The 18,038-nt window shown below is 53.5% G+C and overlaps 1 protein-coding gene across 3 annotated transcripts in view; it reads right to left on the reverse strand.

Moving 5' to 3' along the window:
• Positions 1–277: 277 nt before the first annotated feature.
• ADARB1 (adenosine deaminase RNA specific B1) overlaps positions 278–18,038 on the reverse strand; it is a 112,549-nt gene continuing 94,788 nt past the window's right edge. For 2 of the 3 annotated variants that reach the window (XM_077755407.1, XM_077755406.1), the window contains exons 8-10: positions 14,933–15,114; positions 1,384–1,562; positions 278–486 (exon numbers count right to left, since the gene is read on the reverse strand). In XM_077755407.1, the coding sequence (XP_077611533.1) occupies positions 307–486; positions 1,384–1,562; positions 14,933–15,114 (541 nt within the window). In that variant the 3' untranslated portion in view covers positions 278–306. The remainder of the gene's footprint in view (positions 487–1,383; positions 1,563–14,932; positions 15,115–18,038) is intronic. The other variant, XM_077755408.1, reaches the window with a different exon arrangement.

Here is an 18,038-nt window from a genome sequence, read left to right on the forward strand (position 1 = left end):
ACGCCTCCACCTCTCTCCCTACGCTCTCCCCTTCTTCACACATAAGATAATGTGGCGTAAGAGTGACCTGATATAATTACTTATTTTATAAACCACGTTCCTAACTCTGAATAAATTATTTATTCAAAAATTTCACACAAATTTCTACTTTCCTAAACTTAAGGAAGCCCTACTCAGTAGAACTCAATTTCTAAACGTAAACGGAGATTGAAAGCAGTCACTGGGTAATCAAAGGGGTACCGCCGCTGCAGAAGGTGCCAGGTGGGNCCCCGGCCGCCCGGCGCCCCGCGCCCCCGCGCCCCCCGGTCAGGGAGTGAGAGAGAACTGATCCTGTTCTGTGGGCTTCTCTACCCAGGCGCCCAGCCCCGCCTTGACGAACGCTCTGAGCAGACACGCCTTGGCGGCCTGGTACTCCTTCGCCACCAGCTTGGACTCGTGGTACGTGCTGGGCTTAGTGATCCTGGAGCGAAGCAGGTTGGGGGGAACCTGTGGGAAGGGAAACACAAGCAGAGCGGGGCGGTTTGAGCAGGAGCAGTAAAAACCGACTTCTCGAGACATTCAAAATCCCACACGTTTCGTCCCACGTGGGCCCCTGGGGGGCCGCCCCCAGGCAGGGGGTGCCTCCTCCGAGGGGCCGTCTCACAGGGCGCGCGGGCCCGCGACTGCGCTCTCCCCGCGGGGCAGGCGCTCGGTCAGGCAGGCAGCTTCGGAGCCCGGGCTCGTAGAGGGGCTCCTGAACCCGCACGCACGATTCCAGCGTGACCTTTAATCTTACGGCTACGTAAGAACACAACTCTGACGTCGCGTGTGTCGTGTTCACACCGCAGGACTGCCCCCGGGGCTGGCTGACTCCTGTCTGTGCAGAGCCTGGGAATACACAGGGCGCAGGCCCGCCAGCTGCCGCGGGAGCGGGGCCAGGGCGCCAGCCGGCTTCCACCCCAGCCGCCGGCTTCGGAACACACACCCGCCTCGCTCCCGGCTGATGAGGGAAAACCAGTAAGCCACCGACGGATCAGAGGCTCATCTGGGGACAAGGAGCCTGACGCTGCCGCAGGAACGGGTGTGAGGCCCCCGAGGCCCCCCGAGCCCCGGGCCTTCCTCCTGTGGGGGCATCGCCTGGCGGCGCAGGCAAGTACGAGGTCCCCACCGGGAAGCCAGCGGGGAGGGAAGAGCTGCCTGAGGCTGCTTTACACGTGAGGCCCCGGGGCCCCGATTCAAGGTGAGGACCGGGGCCTCGTGGACCGGGCGAGGTTTACACGTGAGGCCCCGGGGCCCCGATTCAAGGCGAGGACAGTCAGAAGACACAAAGAGGTCTGGGAAGGGCCTGGTGGGCAGTGGCGTGGGGCTTTGGTGGGACAGGCTGCGGGGAGGCGGGGCCGGTACCTTGCCGTGCACACGCATCCAGCGACAGTACAAGGCGTGCTTACACAGGCGGGACGCACGGCCCAGCTCGTCCTTCCCCGTCGTGGCGTTGATGACCTCGATGCCCGAGTCACCCACCGTCCAGTTGACGCTGAAGTTGGGCGCCTTCCCTGGCTGCCGCGCTTCCGCGTTGCTGATGCCTGGAACAGAGAGACACGGCCAGTTGACGCGGGGCCGGAGGACGCAGCTCATGGGCCCGGTGTGCTCACGCCGCCCAGGGCCACCCCGTGCTGCCCAGAACCGCGCTCGGCTGNTCAGAGAACTGCGGCTGGGTGTACACCTACCCCGTCAGCACCGAGTCCCACCCTCCATTCCTGGGGGCAGGGATCGGCCACCCTGACTTGGCTGTGTCTTCAGAACACGCACACAGCGCACAGCGGGAGCAGCCTACCAGGTGCGCCCACCCGGCTCTATGGGGCTCCCACCCTCGGGCCCGCGCTCTGCCTCTGCTCCGGGTGAGCACGGCTGCCCTTGACCAGAATGTTACGGCGAGACCACAGGCTGGCCCCCAGGCCTGCTCGGAGCGTGGAAGATGGGACCTGACGCCACATGATGGAAGAGACCCCAGATCACGGACAAAGCGGCCACCTGTCTCAAAGTGGGGTGAAAACTCACACGTACACATCACGTATGTCTGGGATACTCGCTTAAAGGGACGACACGGTGTTTCCTGGGAAGCCCACGCCGTTGTGAGCAGGACAGAGGGCACCTGGGGTGGAGGCTGGGCACCTGTGTGCCCACACTCTGGACAGGGGAGCCCCAGCCCTGTCCTCGGAGCTCCTCACCAGCAAGGCCAGCCGCGGGTGCCAGCTCATGCTCCCCGTGCTCCCCAACAGCTCCTCCCGCATGCAGTACCTGCCGACCCCCGTGGCAGGGGGCAGGCGACCCGCCCCTACCCTGCCGGTCCCTGAGAGCCGTGGTCCCTGAGAGCCGTGGTCCCTGAGAACCGTGGTCCCTGAGAGCCGTGGTCCCTGAGAGCCCCCAGCGGGAGAGCTCGTTGGGAGGAAGGATTCAGGATGCTGCCTTTCCTGTTAACCTGCTGACCACTCTCTCATTCCAAGATGTGGGCAGTGAATCCTGCTTTACGTAAGCGTTTTCACTGATACATTAAATCACGAGGACGCAGCCTCGTGATTTCACAGAGTGAGCACACCCACGGCCTGACTTCCGGTCCAGCACCAGAGCCCTCCAGCCTCCACGCCACGCCTCCNATCTCCCGCCGCCAAAGCCACCTTCCTGTCAGACCTTTCCTCTCTTCACCTCCCTCCCATCTACCCCGCGGCTCCGAGTTCACCCTTGCCAAGTACAGCACCTTAAATTCCCCACTCAGTCTCTGCTGTCCAGGGGACCCAGTCCAAGACACGAAGAAGGTCCAGNAAATAAAAATCAAGTACCAAGACAATAGACTGAAACCTCACCATATCAATATCACAATAAATGTAAATGTCCTAAGTACCCTAATGAAAAGGCAGATTGTCGGGGTGGGGAACAAAGCAGATCCAAACATGCTGATGACAAGAACCATACTTTCTCTATAAAATAATATAGTTTAAAATTAAAGCATGAGAAAAAATACACTATGCTAGCACTAATTGAAAGAAAGCAGGGGGGAGGAGTTAGAATCTATTAATGCCAGACAAACCAGATTTCAGAATGAAGAATACTAAGAGATAAAGAAGGTCATTTTATAATAATACAGGAGGCCAATTTATTAAGAGGTACGCACAACCCTAATTACAGAACTATAAAATACATGAAGTAAAAACTGAAAAAAAATTAGGGAAGGAAAAATAGAGAAGAGACACAAGAGGCTTTTAATACCCTTCTCTCGATAACTGATAGACCAAGTAGATGAGTAAGGACATAAAAGACATGCACTCCACAACCAGCCACCTTCCAGAACACTCCGCCCAACAAGTAGCAGATGTACATGTTTTCCAAGTTTTCAGGGAATATTCACAAACCACATTCTGGTCTGTAAAACAAACATAAATTTAAAGGATTCAAGTCAGAAAATGAAACCAAATTAGAAATCAATGGCAGAGTAATCTGTAAAATCCCCTAATATTTTGAAACTAAATAGCAGACTTCTAAATAGCCCAAGAGACAATGTATTTCGAAAAAGCAACTGAAACATAAAATAAGAAAACAAAAATAATAAAGATCAGGGCAGAGATTGTTGACAGAAAACAAAAAAAAATCTATGAAATCAAAAGTTGGTTCTTTAGAGAAAAATCCATGAACCCAACTCACCGCTAGGCAGATCGAGGAGAAAAGAGAAGACACAGACGAACACTGTTAGGAACGAGAGGCGTCACCAGGGACGCTCAGGTGTTATAAGAATAAAGAAATGTCACGAACACTTTCAGGCCAATAAATTCCATGACTTAAATGAAATAGACAAATGTTCATGAGAGACATAAATACCAAAGTTCACTCGAGAAAAACAAGAGAGGACACGAATATGCCTGTATCTATTCCGTTATAGACAATGAATTCCTAGACACTTTCTCGCCTCAGGCCCAGAGGCTACACTAGTGAATTCTACCCATGTTTAAGATAAAATTGGTAGCAAGTCTAAACCAGTTCCTCCAGAAAACTGAAGGGGAAGAAATGGCGGTCAATTCACTTTACGAGGCCAGTATCGCCCTGATGCCGAAAGCTGACAAAGACCAACCACAACTACAGACCAGTATCACTACAGGCCAGGACACCAGAGGCAAAAACAGTGAGCAAAATCTTAGCACGTCACATCCAACGATATTCAAGAAGAATAACGCATGATGGTACAAGGTTTATCCCAGGAACACAAGGTTGGTTTAGCACTTAGGACTCAATCACTGTCACCATATTCCATATTAACAAACAAACAAAAACAACCAAACGAGCAGCTCTATAGAAAAAAGAGCTTCACGAAATCCAACATTCGCTCCTGATGAAAAGCCCCTCAGTAAACTCGGAGCAGAACTGACAGAGGCATCTGTGAGACCCCACGGCGCACCCCACACTTAGTGGGACAGACTGCGTGCCCCCCGAGACCGCACCCAGGACGAGGGTGTGTGTGCTCAGCCCTGGGCCCCACACGATACCAGAGGCCCATCTGGGTGCCGTCGGGAAGGAAGAAATCCAGGGCTTCTGGACCACTCGCAGCAAACAGGACACGAGCAACCTGACCTTCCAGAAAGAAAACTCAGTGAAATTTCCAGAAACTAATACCTCTCGTATTTGCAATGAACAACTGAAGACTGAGACAGAAATACGACATTTACAGCAGCATCAAAGGCACAAAACCACGATAAACCTGACAAGAGACGCACACACACGGAGGTATGTGCGCGGCCGGGCAGGGCGCTGCAGACGGAAACGGCCTGCGGCGGTGGGCGGCCAGCGGCTCCTCAATCGGAGGCCCCGGGGTCAGCTCTCCCCAGACTGGTCAGTGTATTCAATGCGGCCTCAGTCAAAATCCAAACGGGGGTCTGTGGAGAAGCTGATAAGCTGATTAGAAAACTGCTTGAAACACAAAAAGGGCCAAGTGGCCAAAACGGCTTTGAGAAAGAAGTAGCGCGTTGGAGAGCTTCTCCCTGATCTCAGAACTTCTAATAAAAGCGCAGTCACAACGGTGCGACGCTGGCCTCAAGACAAAGAGGTCAACGCAAAGCACGAGTGCCCGGCAACAGGCCCGGGGTGTGTGCAGACTGACTTGTAACAAAGCTGCAAAAGCAATTCGGTGGAGAAAGGAGGGTGCCGGGTCAGCGAGGCACGTTACGTGAACTTGTGGCCATACCTCCCATCCTGTACAAACGTTAACTCACGTGGAATACAGTCCTAAGTGTAAACACTGGAAGCGTAGATTTTCTAAGAATACAACATCCGAGAAAATCTTTGTGACTCTGACTTAGGCAAACATTTTGTATACAGAACATCAAAAGCAGGACTCAACAAAGAAAATTGAAAAACATTACTTTACCAAAATGAAAATTATTTGGTCTCTGAAAGACACTGTTAAGAGAATGGAAAGAAAAAATTTTCACATCACATAACTGATAAAGGACTTACACAACCCGCCGGAATATGTGAGTAACTCTCAAACTCAGTGGTAAGAAATTAAACAACTCAGTAAGAAATGAGAAAAGGCTTGAACTTGTGGGCACAGCCCCCCGGGGGAAGCGGGAGTGTTCTGTCTGATGGCCCACGCCTTCGGAGAAACAGAAGGGGAAGCCCACCGAGGCTTGCACACGAAATGTTCGTGGCAGCTTCCCCTGGAGACTGAAACGCCACCAACAGTTGGACGGACACACGGGTTGTGGTTTATCCACACAACCCCATCCTACTTAGCAATGAAAAGGAATGAGCTACTGATAAACTCAACAAACATGGATGGATCTCAAAATATTTATGCTCAATAAAATAAGCTAGACAGAAAAGCATATGCCTTATGATTTTTTTTTTAATCCTAGAAAACGCAAACTAATCTATATTGGCAGAAAACACATCAATGGCTGCCTGGGGGCAGGCGGGTGGGGAAGGCAGGGATCTCCAGGAGGGTGACGGGTGGCTTCATCTCTTCCCTGTGGGGAGGCTGCACACGTGCAAACACAGATTAAAACTTATCAAATTGTATCTTTTAAATATACAGTTTATTATACAATCTATGTCTATTATACTCAATGGAGTTTTTAAAAAAAAAGAAAAAAAATTTTGTTCTCATGAGAAAGTAACACTGGGGGCGCCTGGGTGGCTCAGTGGGTTAAGCGTCTGACTCTTGATTTCGGGTCGGGTCATGATCTCACGGTTCGTGCAATCGAGCCCCGTGTCCAACTCTGCACCGGCAGTGCAGAGCCTGCTTGGGATTCTCTCTCTCTCTCTCTCTCTCTCTGTCTCCCTCCCTCCCTCCCTCCCCCCACGCTCTCTCTCAAAATAAACAAACATGAAAAAAAAACTAAAAAAAAAAAGTAATACTTGCTCATTGTGGAAAACTTGCACCACAGACACAGCCCTCAGGGAAATGAAAGCTACACCAGAGACACAGCCCCTGTGGCAATTTTCGTGGTTCTTAAGCAGGTCGAGATAGACAGGAAGCTTAAACAAGCAGCACACTGTGTCCTGCCTCTGAGATCCTGACCCCGCGGGTGGCCCCGGCTGGCGTCTCTAAGCGTCAAAGCAAGCCCTCCACGAGTAACTCTTGGAGACTATAAGGGCTCTCAAATCCCCCCAGAGAATTCTTCCTTCCCAGATGAGAATCGCCATTTTCATCCAGATTCTTCTGCTAAATGGGCGTGTACGCCCACGAGCACGTGCGCGTGCACACATGCTCTGCACGCTCTGCACGCTGACTTCTGTATGGCCCTGGGGCTTACACACCCTCTCTCACAATCTATTCACAGACAAGCTCCATTAATGGCTGTTAAGCTAAACCCTAAGATTTCTGGGTCTATCACTAAATTTGATTTTCTAGTATTTCCTCTAGAAGCTCTGCATTTCTAGTCACAGGTGATGCTGTCTATGGTTTTATTTGTCCAATTTTGGAATTAGGATTAGGTCACCGTTCTTTCCTGTGACCCAGAAGGTTTATACAGAGGTGGAATGGTACGTTATTTGACAGACTGATTAACTCAGTGATCTTGCTAGAAGGTAATTTGTTGATAATATTCCCGATATCTTTGCTGGAAATTTCCATTGCCAGATTTTTCTATTGGGGGGGAGGATAATTTTGGCAATTTACATCTTGCTTGTCCTGTTGTTATTACTGTTGTTGAATTTCAAATGTTGACGTCTGCCTCTGTATCTGCAGATACACCCCAAGTCCTACTGTTCATTCTGTCTCATCGGCCATCATATTATTGTCTGACGGCAGCAGGGATCTTTTGATGTTCTTTCAAATCAACATCTTTTGGTTTTATCGCTGGATCATAATCTTGTTGCTTATCCCTCCCTCTCGGTCACATTCTCGCTCTCTTTGATTCTCTTCCTTCTCCCTGCACTCAGCTGGGCTGTGGTTTCCCTTCAATTCTGGACCAAATGCCTAGTTCATGGTTTTCCTTCACTCATTCAAGGCCAAGTATGAATCTGTCATGTGACACTGTGGCTCCATTTAATCATTTCTGACATGCGTATTTTAAGAATCCAGTTTAGTTCTGGTTTCAACTTCTCTGATCTAAGAATTACTGAACAGAGTCTAACCTTCAAGTGGCCAGCGCGTTTTGGTTTTAATGTTAACTCTTTGTAGTGAACTTTACAGTTTAGGGTCCAAAGTCAGAGAAAGTAATCTGTACAGCTAATGAGTCTGGATTTAATTACCCATGACAGTGACCATGTGATACACCGAAGGGCTGAGGAGTGTGGCAGACTTTAGGGGACTGTCATTCAGTCCGAACTACTTAAAGGAGACCATTTCAAGCATCAACTTCAAGTGGATTCTCTGTCCCATCGCAAACCAATTCCTCAAAATCACACCAGCATTAGGTTAAAAGCTGGCGGTGCTGTTCAGTCTGAATCCAAAGGCCTGAGAACAAGAGGCTGTAAATCTGAGTCCAATAGCAGAAGGTGAGATGGGTTGTCCCAGCTGACTCAGTGAGGCAGAAAACGGGGTAAATTCCTTGCTCATCCACTTTCTGTTCTAAATAGACCCTCAATAGGTTAACAGATGCCTCCCCACCAGGGAGGGCAATTTGCATTCCTGAGACTCTACTGACTGAAACGCTAATCTCATTCTGCAAACACCCTCACAGACAGAAATAATGTCTGATCTTGTGCCTGCGGCTGCTCTAACTAACACACAAAATTAGCCATCATAGTACCTTAGTTTACCATTCCTTTCCTACATAAATGGCTTATTGAGTTTTCTGGAGTTTCCATTTTCTTTCTTTTTTTCTTTTGGTTATTGCTCACAAAGAAACATTTACTTTCACATTATAAAGACCATTCAGTTTCTCAGGTTATTTGTTAAAATACATTCACTTTCTTCTGAAACACTTTCTTTTGAGAACTCTTATATGATTCTCTGTTCTAACCTGCAACTGCTACTTTTTAGGCTTGTTGATAAGTTATCTTTTTCATTGTTTTCTTGGATTTACAAAGTATTATTTCCTGGATCCCATATTTTTCTCTTTCCTAGGTGTCTTTTTCATTTTACTAAAATATTCTTTTTTTTTCCTTAAAAATATACATTGGAGAGAAGTTCTCTGAATCCTTGAATGCCTGCAAATTATCACTCCGTCCTAATGCTTAACATTTGGTTAAGTAAGAAATCCTACAAAAAATATTTTCTCTTCAGCTCTGGCTTCCAGTGTCCCTGGTTAGTGTTACGTAGATCTGATACCTACTAAAAGCTTTTAGCATCTTCTCTTTACCTTTGGTGTCCTAAAATCCATAAGGATGTGCTAGGGATGGGTCTCTAGAAATTAATTCTGCTCGGTACTCAGCGCATCCTTTCCACTGCAATACTCACGGTTTTCTTCAGTGCCCCTCCCCCCTCCCCCCGTTTCTTCTATCTCCCTCTCTGTTTCCTGTTTCTGAAATGATACCAGATAGACACTGGATTAACTTTCTACATCTCCCAAATCCTCATATTTTAGACTTTTCTGCTCTGAGTTACCAGAGATGGATTTGATACCCCCCACCCCCACGGGGAGAGTTTTGCTGTGTTCAGTAGGCATCTCAACGTCCAGAGCAGAGCCTACTATACACAGTGACATGGTGTCTGTTGAATGTTTTCTAGACGTTCAAATTGATGTTTGTTTTCCACACTCACAAAACATTCTATGTATATTAATAAGCTCTGTTGTTTATATTCTTTTCTGCTCCCTGAATTATGTTTATTTTCTCTTAGTTGTTCCATTTTCTCCTATAGATCATTCTCTTTTGTGCTGTTTATTTTCCTCCAGTGATAATGGTTGTTCATTCACGTTGGTGAATAACAAGTCTTGGCTGATTCTCGGGTAGCTGGCTGCTTTCTTCCACCTGTTTCTTGGCTGTGTATCTGGTTCCAGGACGAGCCTCGAGGGAAAGCCACATCCAGCCACGTCCCCTTCTAGACCAAGAAGCCAGAGGTCCAGCCCCATCCTTGCGTGGCTGTTGGAATGGTCAGAAGCCTAACCACTTACAGAGTAGCCTCATGGGTGAGACCCCACAGAGGAAACAGCGGGCCTCCCCCAGACGTCACGAGGCCCGGGGACACCAAGGCGCCGTGGGAGTTACACACAGCCCTCACCGCCGTTTTCTCACGCGCTGGGGGCTCTGTCCGGGTCTCCGGGGCTTCGGTGCTGCCGCTAGCGCATCTGTCCTGTCGCTGCCGCCTGCCTGGCACGCTGGTCCCTCCGTCACTGAGCTGCCGCCAAACTCATCCAAGGCCATGTCAGGGACGGCTTTGTGGGGGTGGGGGGTTGGGGGGGGGCCTGTTTACGAACAACTGTGGGGAAATCTCTGTAAAGGAATTGAAATCTTTCAGGAGCAAATGGATAATGCCTGTGTTATTTTGCAATTCCATCACTTTGCTACACAACGTCAAACTAAAGGATTACTTTTTTTTTTGAGAGTCAGAGAGCAGGGGAGGGTAGAGAGAGAGGGAGACACAGAATCCGAAGCGGCTCCAGGCTCTGAGCTGTCAGCACAGAGCCCGACACGGGGCTCAAACCCATGAACCGTGAGATCATGACCTGAGCCGAAGTCGGACGCTTAACTGACTGAGCCACCCAGGTGCTCCAAGGATTGCTTTTGAATGATACTTAAACTTTAGAATTACAACATTTTGCATTAAAACTGGAAATGGTTAGTTAACTGAGAAAATGAGACCCTAAAGTACAAACAGTTTTTATATTTTAAGCTAAATAAAGTGCTGTCATTAGCAGGAACGAAGGAAATTAGGTAAAAAAGAAGTAGCCTGGATCAGTGGTAACCACATGCCTCTTAGGGGACAGAAAGCCCCCAGATGGTCACAAGAGCGGTATCTCTGTGAGTCCCTGGGGCCAAGGCTGCGTGGGGCTGGAGGCCAACGAGAGCTCGTCTTTCTGGGGCTACAAAGCGAGAACTAGGGTAATGAGTCAATCACAGGCCGTGGTGCGGAAACCGACATGAGCAGGCGCTGCTGAGAGTCCCCAGGCTGCTGTAAATTAAGTGACCGAATCAGAACTTTTAGAGCAAAAAATACAAAGAAACTGAGCTGGCCTGACAACGGCGACAAGTAAAAACTCACAACCCCTTGCTGGCGCCGGCTGGTTCGCTTGCTTCCTTCTTACAAGTATTTTCTGTGGTTCCTCACGTATTAATGGGTAACCAAAAATTAATTTATCTATTTTTAATTTGAGAGAGAGGGAGAGAGATACCAAGTGGGGGAGGGGCAGAGGGAGAGAGAGACAGAATCTCAAGCAGGCTCCCGGCCTACCGAGGAGACTGGTGCGGGGCTCGATCCCATGACCACGAGATCATGACCTGAGTGAAATCAAGAGCTGGACGCTCAACCCACTGAGCCACCAGGCGCCCCAAAACCAATGATGTACGTAGTGATTCGTGACAGACACCCAGGGCCACCCGGACTCCTGCTACAGAAACCGTCAGCCATTTGGTGCCTGACCAGGAAAACGTGTGTGGTTTACGACCTCGTGGGGGTGGCCTCTTGTGCGAGTGGCCCGGGACCTGGGTAGGAGCGCGTACCAGCAGTGAGGACACCTGGGTCCCGGCCTCTCTGTTCGCAGAAGAGAAGCACCTCAGACTTCTGTTCGGGTGCTCACTAACGACTCCGGCGCTAGCGGGGAAGCGAACGAAGCCGTCAGGGCAGCAAGGGCGTCTGCAGGCAGGGGGGGGGCCCCCCCCCCCCACTGATCCCCGACGAGTCGCTTCACACCAGGGCCTCTGGCCAAACAAGACCTCCTTCCCGGCACTCGACCAGCCCAGCAGCCCCGGAGGGACGCACAGCGCCGGTGTCTGCTCCGCGCTCAGAGCGGGTGGCGACCCGGAGCCCGTTCCACCCGCGAGGGGTGATGGGAAAGCACGTACAGGTGCCAGGACGGGGTTTGAAAACGACACTCAATCGAGTATAACAACTGTCACTTTTGAAAAGTCTTCAAAGATGTCAATTAAATAAGTAACTGCTTTGCATGAAAGGCATCCACGGAGAGAGTTTTTAAAAAGCAAGCAAAGCACACCCATAGTGCTGGAGCTCAGAGGACACGCTCAGGCCGGCGGGGTGGCCTCCCGGCAGAGCTGCCATCACCCTCGCTGTGTCCGCGGCCGCCGCTGCTGGCACTCCAGCGCGAGCGCTTCCTGACATCGAGGGCACGGAGCTCCCATCAGGAAACTCTTCTAGCCCCTTCCAGCCCCCGGTGCCTGCTCTTGCCTGGAAAACACAGCCCGGCCCCCTCTCCCTCACGCCCGCCCGCTCCTGCACTCAGGCGGGCCGCGGGCCGCAGCGCCCCTGCCCACAGTAGGGAGTACACAGCTTCCCGCCGGGCACACCAGCGGCACCCCGCCTTCGCCCTGGCACGCGTGCAGCCCTGCCCTCCCCCAGCCTTCCCGGAGGTCCCCACTTGGACTGGACGCGCGAGAACGCGCTCGCCCCCGCGGCGCCGCCCTGGCCTGGCTGCCACGTTCTGTGTCGACGCTGGCAGCAGCGGCCGCGGGGCCTGGGGCTGTTCAGACCACGGGCCTTCCTTCCGCAGCCTTCCACGCACCGGCGGCCGACAGGCAACGCGAGTCAGAAGCCAGGACAGTTCTGAAGCCTGAAGGATGTGCAATAATCTGGAAAGAAGATGCGAGAGTTCAAGAGGCTCTCGCGTCCGGAAGGCCGGGGAAGGGGGCCCTACGGTCACAGCTCACCACCGACCTTCTATGCCAACGTGGAAACGACGCTCCTCCTGTCTGTCCTCGGGGGCAGTAAGNCAGGCCTGGACGCCCGCCATCGTTCTCTTCCCACACGGGATGACGTGTGACACGATGTGAGGTGACAGGGCGGGACAGACACCCGCGAGCTGTAAGAAATGCACGTGCACATGCACACACGCGCACACACAGGAATGCACACACGCGTACGCCCACACGTGTGCACACAGGCATGCACACACGCGCGCGCACACACGTGTGCACACAGGCATGCACACACGCGTACGCACACATGCACACACGCGTACGCACCCATGCACACACGCGTACGCAGGACCAGAAGGAAACAGCCCACGACGTCCAGGCTGTTCCACTGTCCAGGCCTCTCGGTAACTGCAGGGCTGCCCTTGTGGAAAGTGTGCAGGGCTTTGTCGTGGGGCCCGTTTTAGAGGGTGCCCCCCCCCCCTTCAGGCGTCAGTGCTCGCTGCTCTGGGCCCCTGCCGGAGCCTCGCGTCCGTGATGATACCAGCTGCTTAGATTTCCCCCCGGGCGGCCGCCCTGCTGGGCCACTGACGAGCGGCAGCCGCGCCTCCCCCTGCTCACCCCTCTGCCCCCCCGCCGACCTCACGGGAGCCACAGGCTGAAGACGTCTTCCCTAAAACTACTCGCTGCACAGACTTGAACTTTCTTAAGGAAAACCCAACCAAACACCAAAATAGAGCATTTATCCAAACTAAAATACCTCAAATAGTTTGCATTTTGTTTTTTTTTTAAATATAATTTATCGTCACATTAGCTAACACACTGTGTACAGTGAGCTCTTGGCTTCGGGGGTAGGTTCCCGTGATTCATCACTTACATGCAGCACCCAGTGCCCCTCCCAGCGGGTGCCCCCTCACTGCCCATCCCCCACTTCCCTCCCGCACCCCATCAACCCTCAGTTTGTTCCNAGAATCTGAAACAGGCGTCAGGCTCTGAGCTGTCAGCACACAGCCTGACGCAGGCCCGACCGTGAGATCATGAGCTGAGCTAAAGTCGGAGGCTTAACTGATTGAGCCTCTCAGGCGCCCCACAAATAGTTTGCATATTGAAGCAGACGTCGATGCCAGAGTGACGCTGCCCAGTGGCTCAGCATTTGAGAAACAGTCTGCTTCCTGGGGCCCAGCGCTGCCCCCGCATCTCACAGAATTCCCACACGCCTGTCCAGAGGGTCGCGCAGGGCGCCAGCCCGTCCCCGTCCTGGGGAGGGAAGACCAAGAAACTGGGCCGTAAAAGCTGCCAACGCGGCAGAGCGACAGCAAGGCGGCCCAGCTCCGCGGGAGGCCCTCAGCGCCCACAGGCGCTCTGCCCAAGCCTGGGGGTTGCAGGCTTTAGGGTCCGGGAGTGGAGGTGGCGTGGGGGGAGGGGGAAAGGAGAGCGGGCTTGCCTCTGTCACAAAGGCACACAGGAGGACCTCAGGGTCTCCGTCTTGCAAGCACCATTTTCATTTCTTTTCACAGGTATGTATACGCTTCGTCTACACGTGATCTGACAAAGACACTCTGGACCTTCACGAATGAGCTCTCCTTTCAACACCTTAGAACATTCCCTTAACCTTCCGTGCACATACTAGTCCCGGACTCGGTATCGGTCACCAAGACGCACGTTCACAGCTACCGCTGAGCGCGCCGTGCGCCGCCCAGTGCTGTCCGTGTCCGTGAATCCGGAAGTCAGGTGACCGCTGAGCTCACGGACCACGGAGGCTACACGGGGAGAGCTGGCTCCTTAACCCACAACGTCGTCCTCACACTCGCCTCCTGTCTTCCAGCGGGCACTCCGGGCACGCGGACGCCACGACTGCGATTTACCATCAAGTGTTGGCAGAGTCAGCATTTTTCCTTAAAAGACCATGGTTAAAGTTAGGGGGGAAGATCATGGTGAAAGGTAGGGGGCTGCAGAGTTCGATCAGAAACAGCCACTTGTTCTCTCCATTTTGCATCATTTACGTGCCCTAAGAGACATGCCTTCAAGCAAAGCGCCACACTGCTTTCCTCCGGGGGAGGGCGAGCTAGTAGCCAGCACCACGTGCGCACACACCAAAAGAAACACGTTTTAGTTTGGGGTTATGGTTTTAGATCGGAGCTTTGAAAAAGTAAGTAAAATGGCATTTTCAAAAGGAAAAAAATACCTTAACTGTGTCCTTTAAGCAGGGGTGAACTGAGAAGATAGGACCCTTGCATTTAAGAGTTGCTGTTCCCTCACTGGCCACCACTGAGATGCTACAGGGGACAAGCAGACAAACCAGTGACAAAGGGCACTCGGGCGCGTCGCCACAGACACATCCCGGACCCGTCCCAGCTGCGCCCACAGCCATCGCCGGCCTCCAGAGAGCGAGCCTGGGCCCATCACGGACCTGGCAGACCCCGGGAGGCCCAGCCCAGCTCCATCCGGACAGCCGATGCCGCCGTCATTTCCACGGCATCTGGGAGCCTCTCCCGCGGAGACAGAACGCCAGGCAGGCACCAGGTCTGGGCTCCACAAACGCCAAGGTTTTCCGTCGATGAAAGGCCGAACTGCATGAGAACCCAGAGGCCCTGACACATCGCCTTCCACCCTCACAGAGCGGCCCGGACCTAGCAGCGCGAGCCGCGCCCCTGCGGTGGTTTCTCTGGTGAGACATGGCTAGGGGACACTGAGGGACCGCACTGGGGGTACTTGCCGCTGAGCAGAGGCTTGTTGAGGGTGTAGAGCGGCGGCAGGTCTTCTATGTTTGCGATCCGCTGGTACATGGCCCTGGAGAGGTGGTCCCCGTGGTAGAGGCTGCCCAGGATGATGCTCGAGAGGTAAATGGGCTCCACGAAGATGCTGAGCAGCGACCCCTGGACGCCCACCACGTTCCACCTGCAGGCACAGGGAACACACTCTTGAGTGCAAGAGGGGGTGTCCGTGTCCCCCGCGGCGCCAGGCCAGCGCCCCGCACGGCTGCCTGTTTACACTCACGTGCGTCAGCGCGTACACCTAGGAGAAGACAGCACTTAAAACTAACTGACCGACAGAAAACCCTGTTTAACATTATTCTAAACTGTGGAGCAGCCTCTCCTGACACACCTACTGAGGCTTAGTTCTCCAAAAGGTTCAGTGAGCCACGTTTCTTCGGAAAAAAGTCAGAAAAGAAAGTATTTTATTACTTCCAATTAAAAAAAAAAAAACCTGCAAAAGAGATGTTGAAAACATCAGCCTGCTTGCTTCTGCTCCTTGGGGACAACCCCGGGCGAGCCTGGTTTGCAGGGAGGCCCGGCGGGGGGTGGGGGGCGAGCTCCCCGGGCGGCCAGCCCTCCCCTGCCCACTGGGGGACTGACCGGCGCAGGAAGACGCAGGATGAGCGACTGCGTGCTCAGCTGACACAGGTCAAGGTGCGTTCCCGTCGCTGACAGCATAGGCTTCCNAGCGGTGCTGAGCCAAATACGTGATCAAGAACACAGGTGGAGGAAACCAACCCAGGGGAAAGCCCTCCTGTGCTAACGGCCCAGGTAACCTAGGGGTCTACTCGTCACGATGTGCCCCTCTCCCACCTACCAGTACACACGCTCCGTGAAGCAGAGGCTTCTGCTTTGCTCCCTGCGCTTTCCCAGCACTCACACTACACACCCGCTACACACGGACCCATACCACGCACTGGAGGGTGAGCCCCAGGCCTGCGCACGCCTCCCACCCTCTACAAAGGAGGTTCAAGCACAGGTCTTCCGATCCGGCAAGGAAAAGCATCATGTGCTTACGAAAACCACAGGGCACCCCTTTCTGTGTCAGTTCAAGCCTGTGTAGGGGTTTAGACCCTTTTAGGGCGAATTCAGCCTCCCAAGGCAACCTTTAAAACAGTGATTTTGCAGAACCCTGTATTTGCGACGAGTCATTACTCCTGAACACATGCTCCGTGGCAGGACTCTCAGAGCTGTGGCTGCTGGGTGGAGGCCCTGGGTGACAACGTGTGGCACGCTCCCGCTTGGGCAGACGGGCTCCTGCCAACGCGCCTTCCAGAGCCCGGGGGGCGAGGAGAGCAGATGCCGCCACACTCCAGGCGAAGGGTCCCCAAGCAACCCTCTGCAAAGGTTGCAAAGTGGCTCAGACTCAGGCAGATCCCACCCCCCCTCCGTGGCGCCTGGCTCAGCCCCAAGTGAGGGCGCAGGGGTCCACAGCGCTGTGCCACGGGTGCCCACATGCTCCGGCCGCTCTCGCTCTCCTCCCCACGTGACATCTTGGGGGCCAGGGCTAGAGCACTGTCGCCTGGCTAGGTCCTGACGCAGCTTCTCCACGCCCGCCCATGGCCTTCATGGGAGCACCAGGGCCCCTCTCCCCACCTGCTTCCCACGGGGCTCGACAGGAGCCCCCTCGTGGCCCCCAAGCAGCCTTCTTGGCCAAGCTGCCTACCAGACAGACCAACGGCACGTGGTGGCCCTTGGCTGCAGGGCTGCGCTTCCCTCTGCGCCCAGCCCACAGTGGCCTCACCCCTGCACCTGCCCCTGCTCCCATCCCCCATGCTCCTCCTACGGGCGTCTGTGGGATGTGGCTCTGCCTCTCTGGGAGGGACACAGGTCAGCCTTGCCTTCCAGAGGGGACGCTGGTGACCCTGTCATTCCCTTGGGGCGGAGACGGGGCTGCAGCCAGCCTGCCGGCCACCAGAGCATTTCCCGAGGACCTTTCTGGCCCTCTGGCCAGGTGTGAGTGTGACACTGAATAACATTCCCCTTCCAAGTGCAGCTGAGCTTCTGCTAACGAGGCGACTCAGCCCAGACCCCCACTTCCGGGGAGGGGAGGGACTGGAGGCTGAGCTAATCACTGGTCCAGGGAATGGAAATCTGCATCAGGACCCTAGTGGAGGGCTGCGGGGTGGGGAGGCCACAGCAGGGAGCTGGAAGGGGTGCCGTGTGCCTGGAGACCCGGCTGCTCCAGGCCACACCCCAAGCTCCTCCTCTTCCACCTGACTGTTCCTGAGTCGTAGTCTTCATAACAAACTGCTAGGTGTTAAGTAAACGGTTTTCTGAGTTCCGTGGGCTATATTAGCAAATTATTGAACCCAAGGACTGAGTTCAGTAGCCGAGTGAAACTGTGGGAGCCCCGGTGCCCAGTTACGGCAGCTGTCGTCCGCAGGGGGCAGTCCCGTGAGGCCGACCCCTTAGTCCACGGGGTCTGCGTAAGCTCCAGGAGGCGGCCAGGCCCCTGGAGGACTGTGCTGGTGACGCCCACACACCACACCCCTGGGGGTGAGAAGGTCTCCATGGTGCCCCTTCTAGAAGCATCCTGCACCCTCTCCTCCAGGCCCGTTAGTCTGCCTTGTCGCTGTTTGCACGGATGACGTTCACAGGCACAGGCCATGAGGGTTCCCATCCGTGAGTTTCGCCTTTTATGCTCATGAGTGTAACCCCATCTCAACAACCTGGAACGTTCCCTTCTCGACCGCAGGGACCCTTCAATCGGCGCCTCTGAATTACTGAGCTGCAGGAATTGGCTCTGTCGGCTGGGTTCTCACCTCTTGTTGGTTATAGAAGGTGGAATCTCTTTTCCCAGTACGTGGCCTTTCTTTTCGCTGTATCTAAGGGGGTTTTGGTAAATAAGTTTTAAATTTTCAATTTAGTCAAATTTATTCATTTTTTTTTCTTTCTAATTTGGGCTTTCTGTGCCTTGACTGAGAAATCTGCTTAAGTGGAAGCCACAAGGATGGCTGGGCTGCGTGATCTGCCTGGAACGTGCTCCTGTGTGCCGTGTGAGGGGCTGTGTGAGGGGCCTGCCCTTCTCTGAGGGTAAACGCAGCCCGGACTGTTTGCCGACCG

The sequence above is a fragment of the Crocuta crocuta genome, unplaced genomic scaffold (genome assembly GCF_008692635.1).
Source record: "Crocuta crocuta isolate KB4526 unplaced genomic scaffold, BGI_CrCroc_1.0 scaffold675, whole genome shotgun sequence".
NCBI lineage: Eukaryota > Metazoa > Chordata > Mammalia > Carnivora > Hyaenidae > Crocuta > Crocuta crocuta.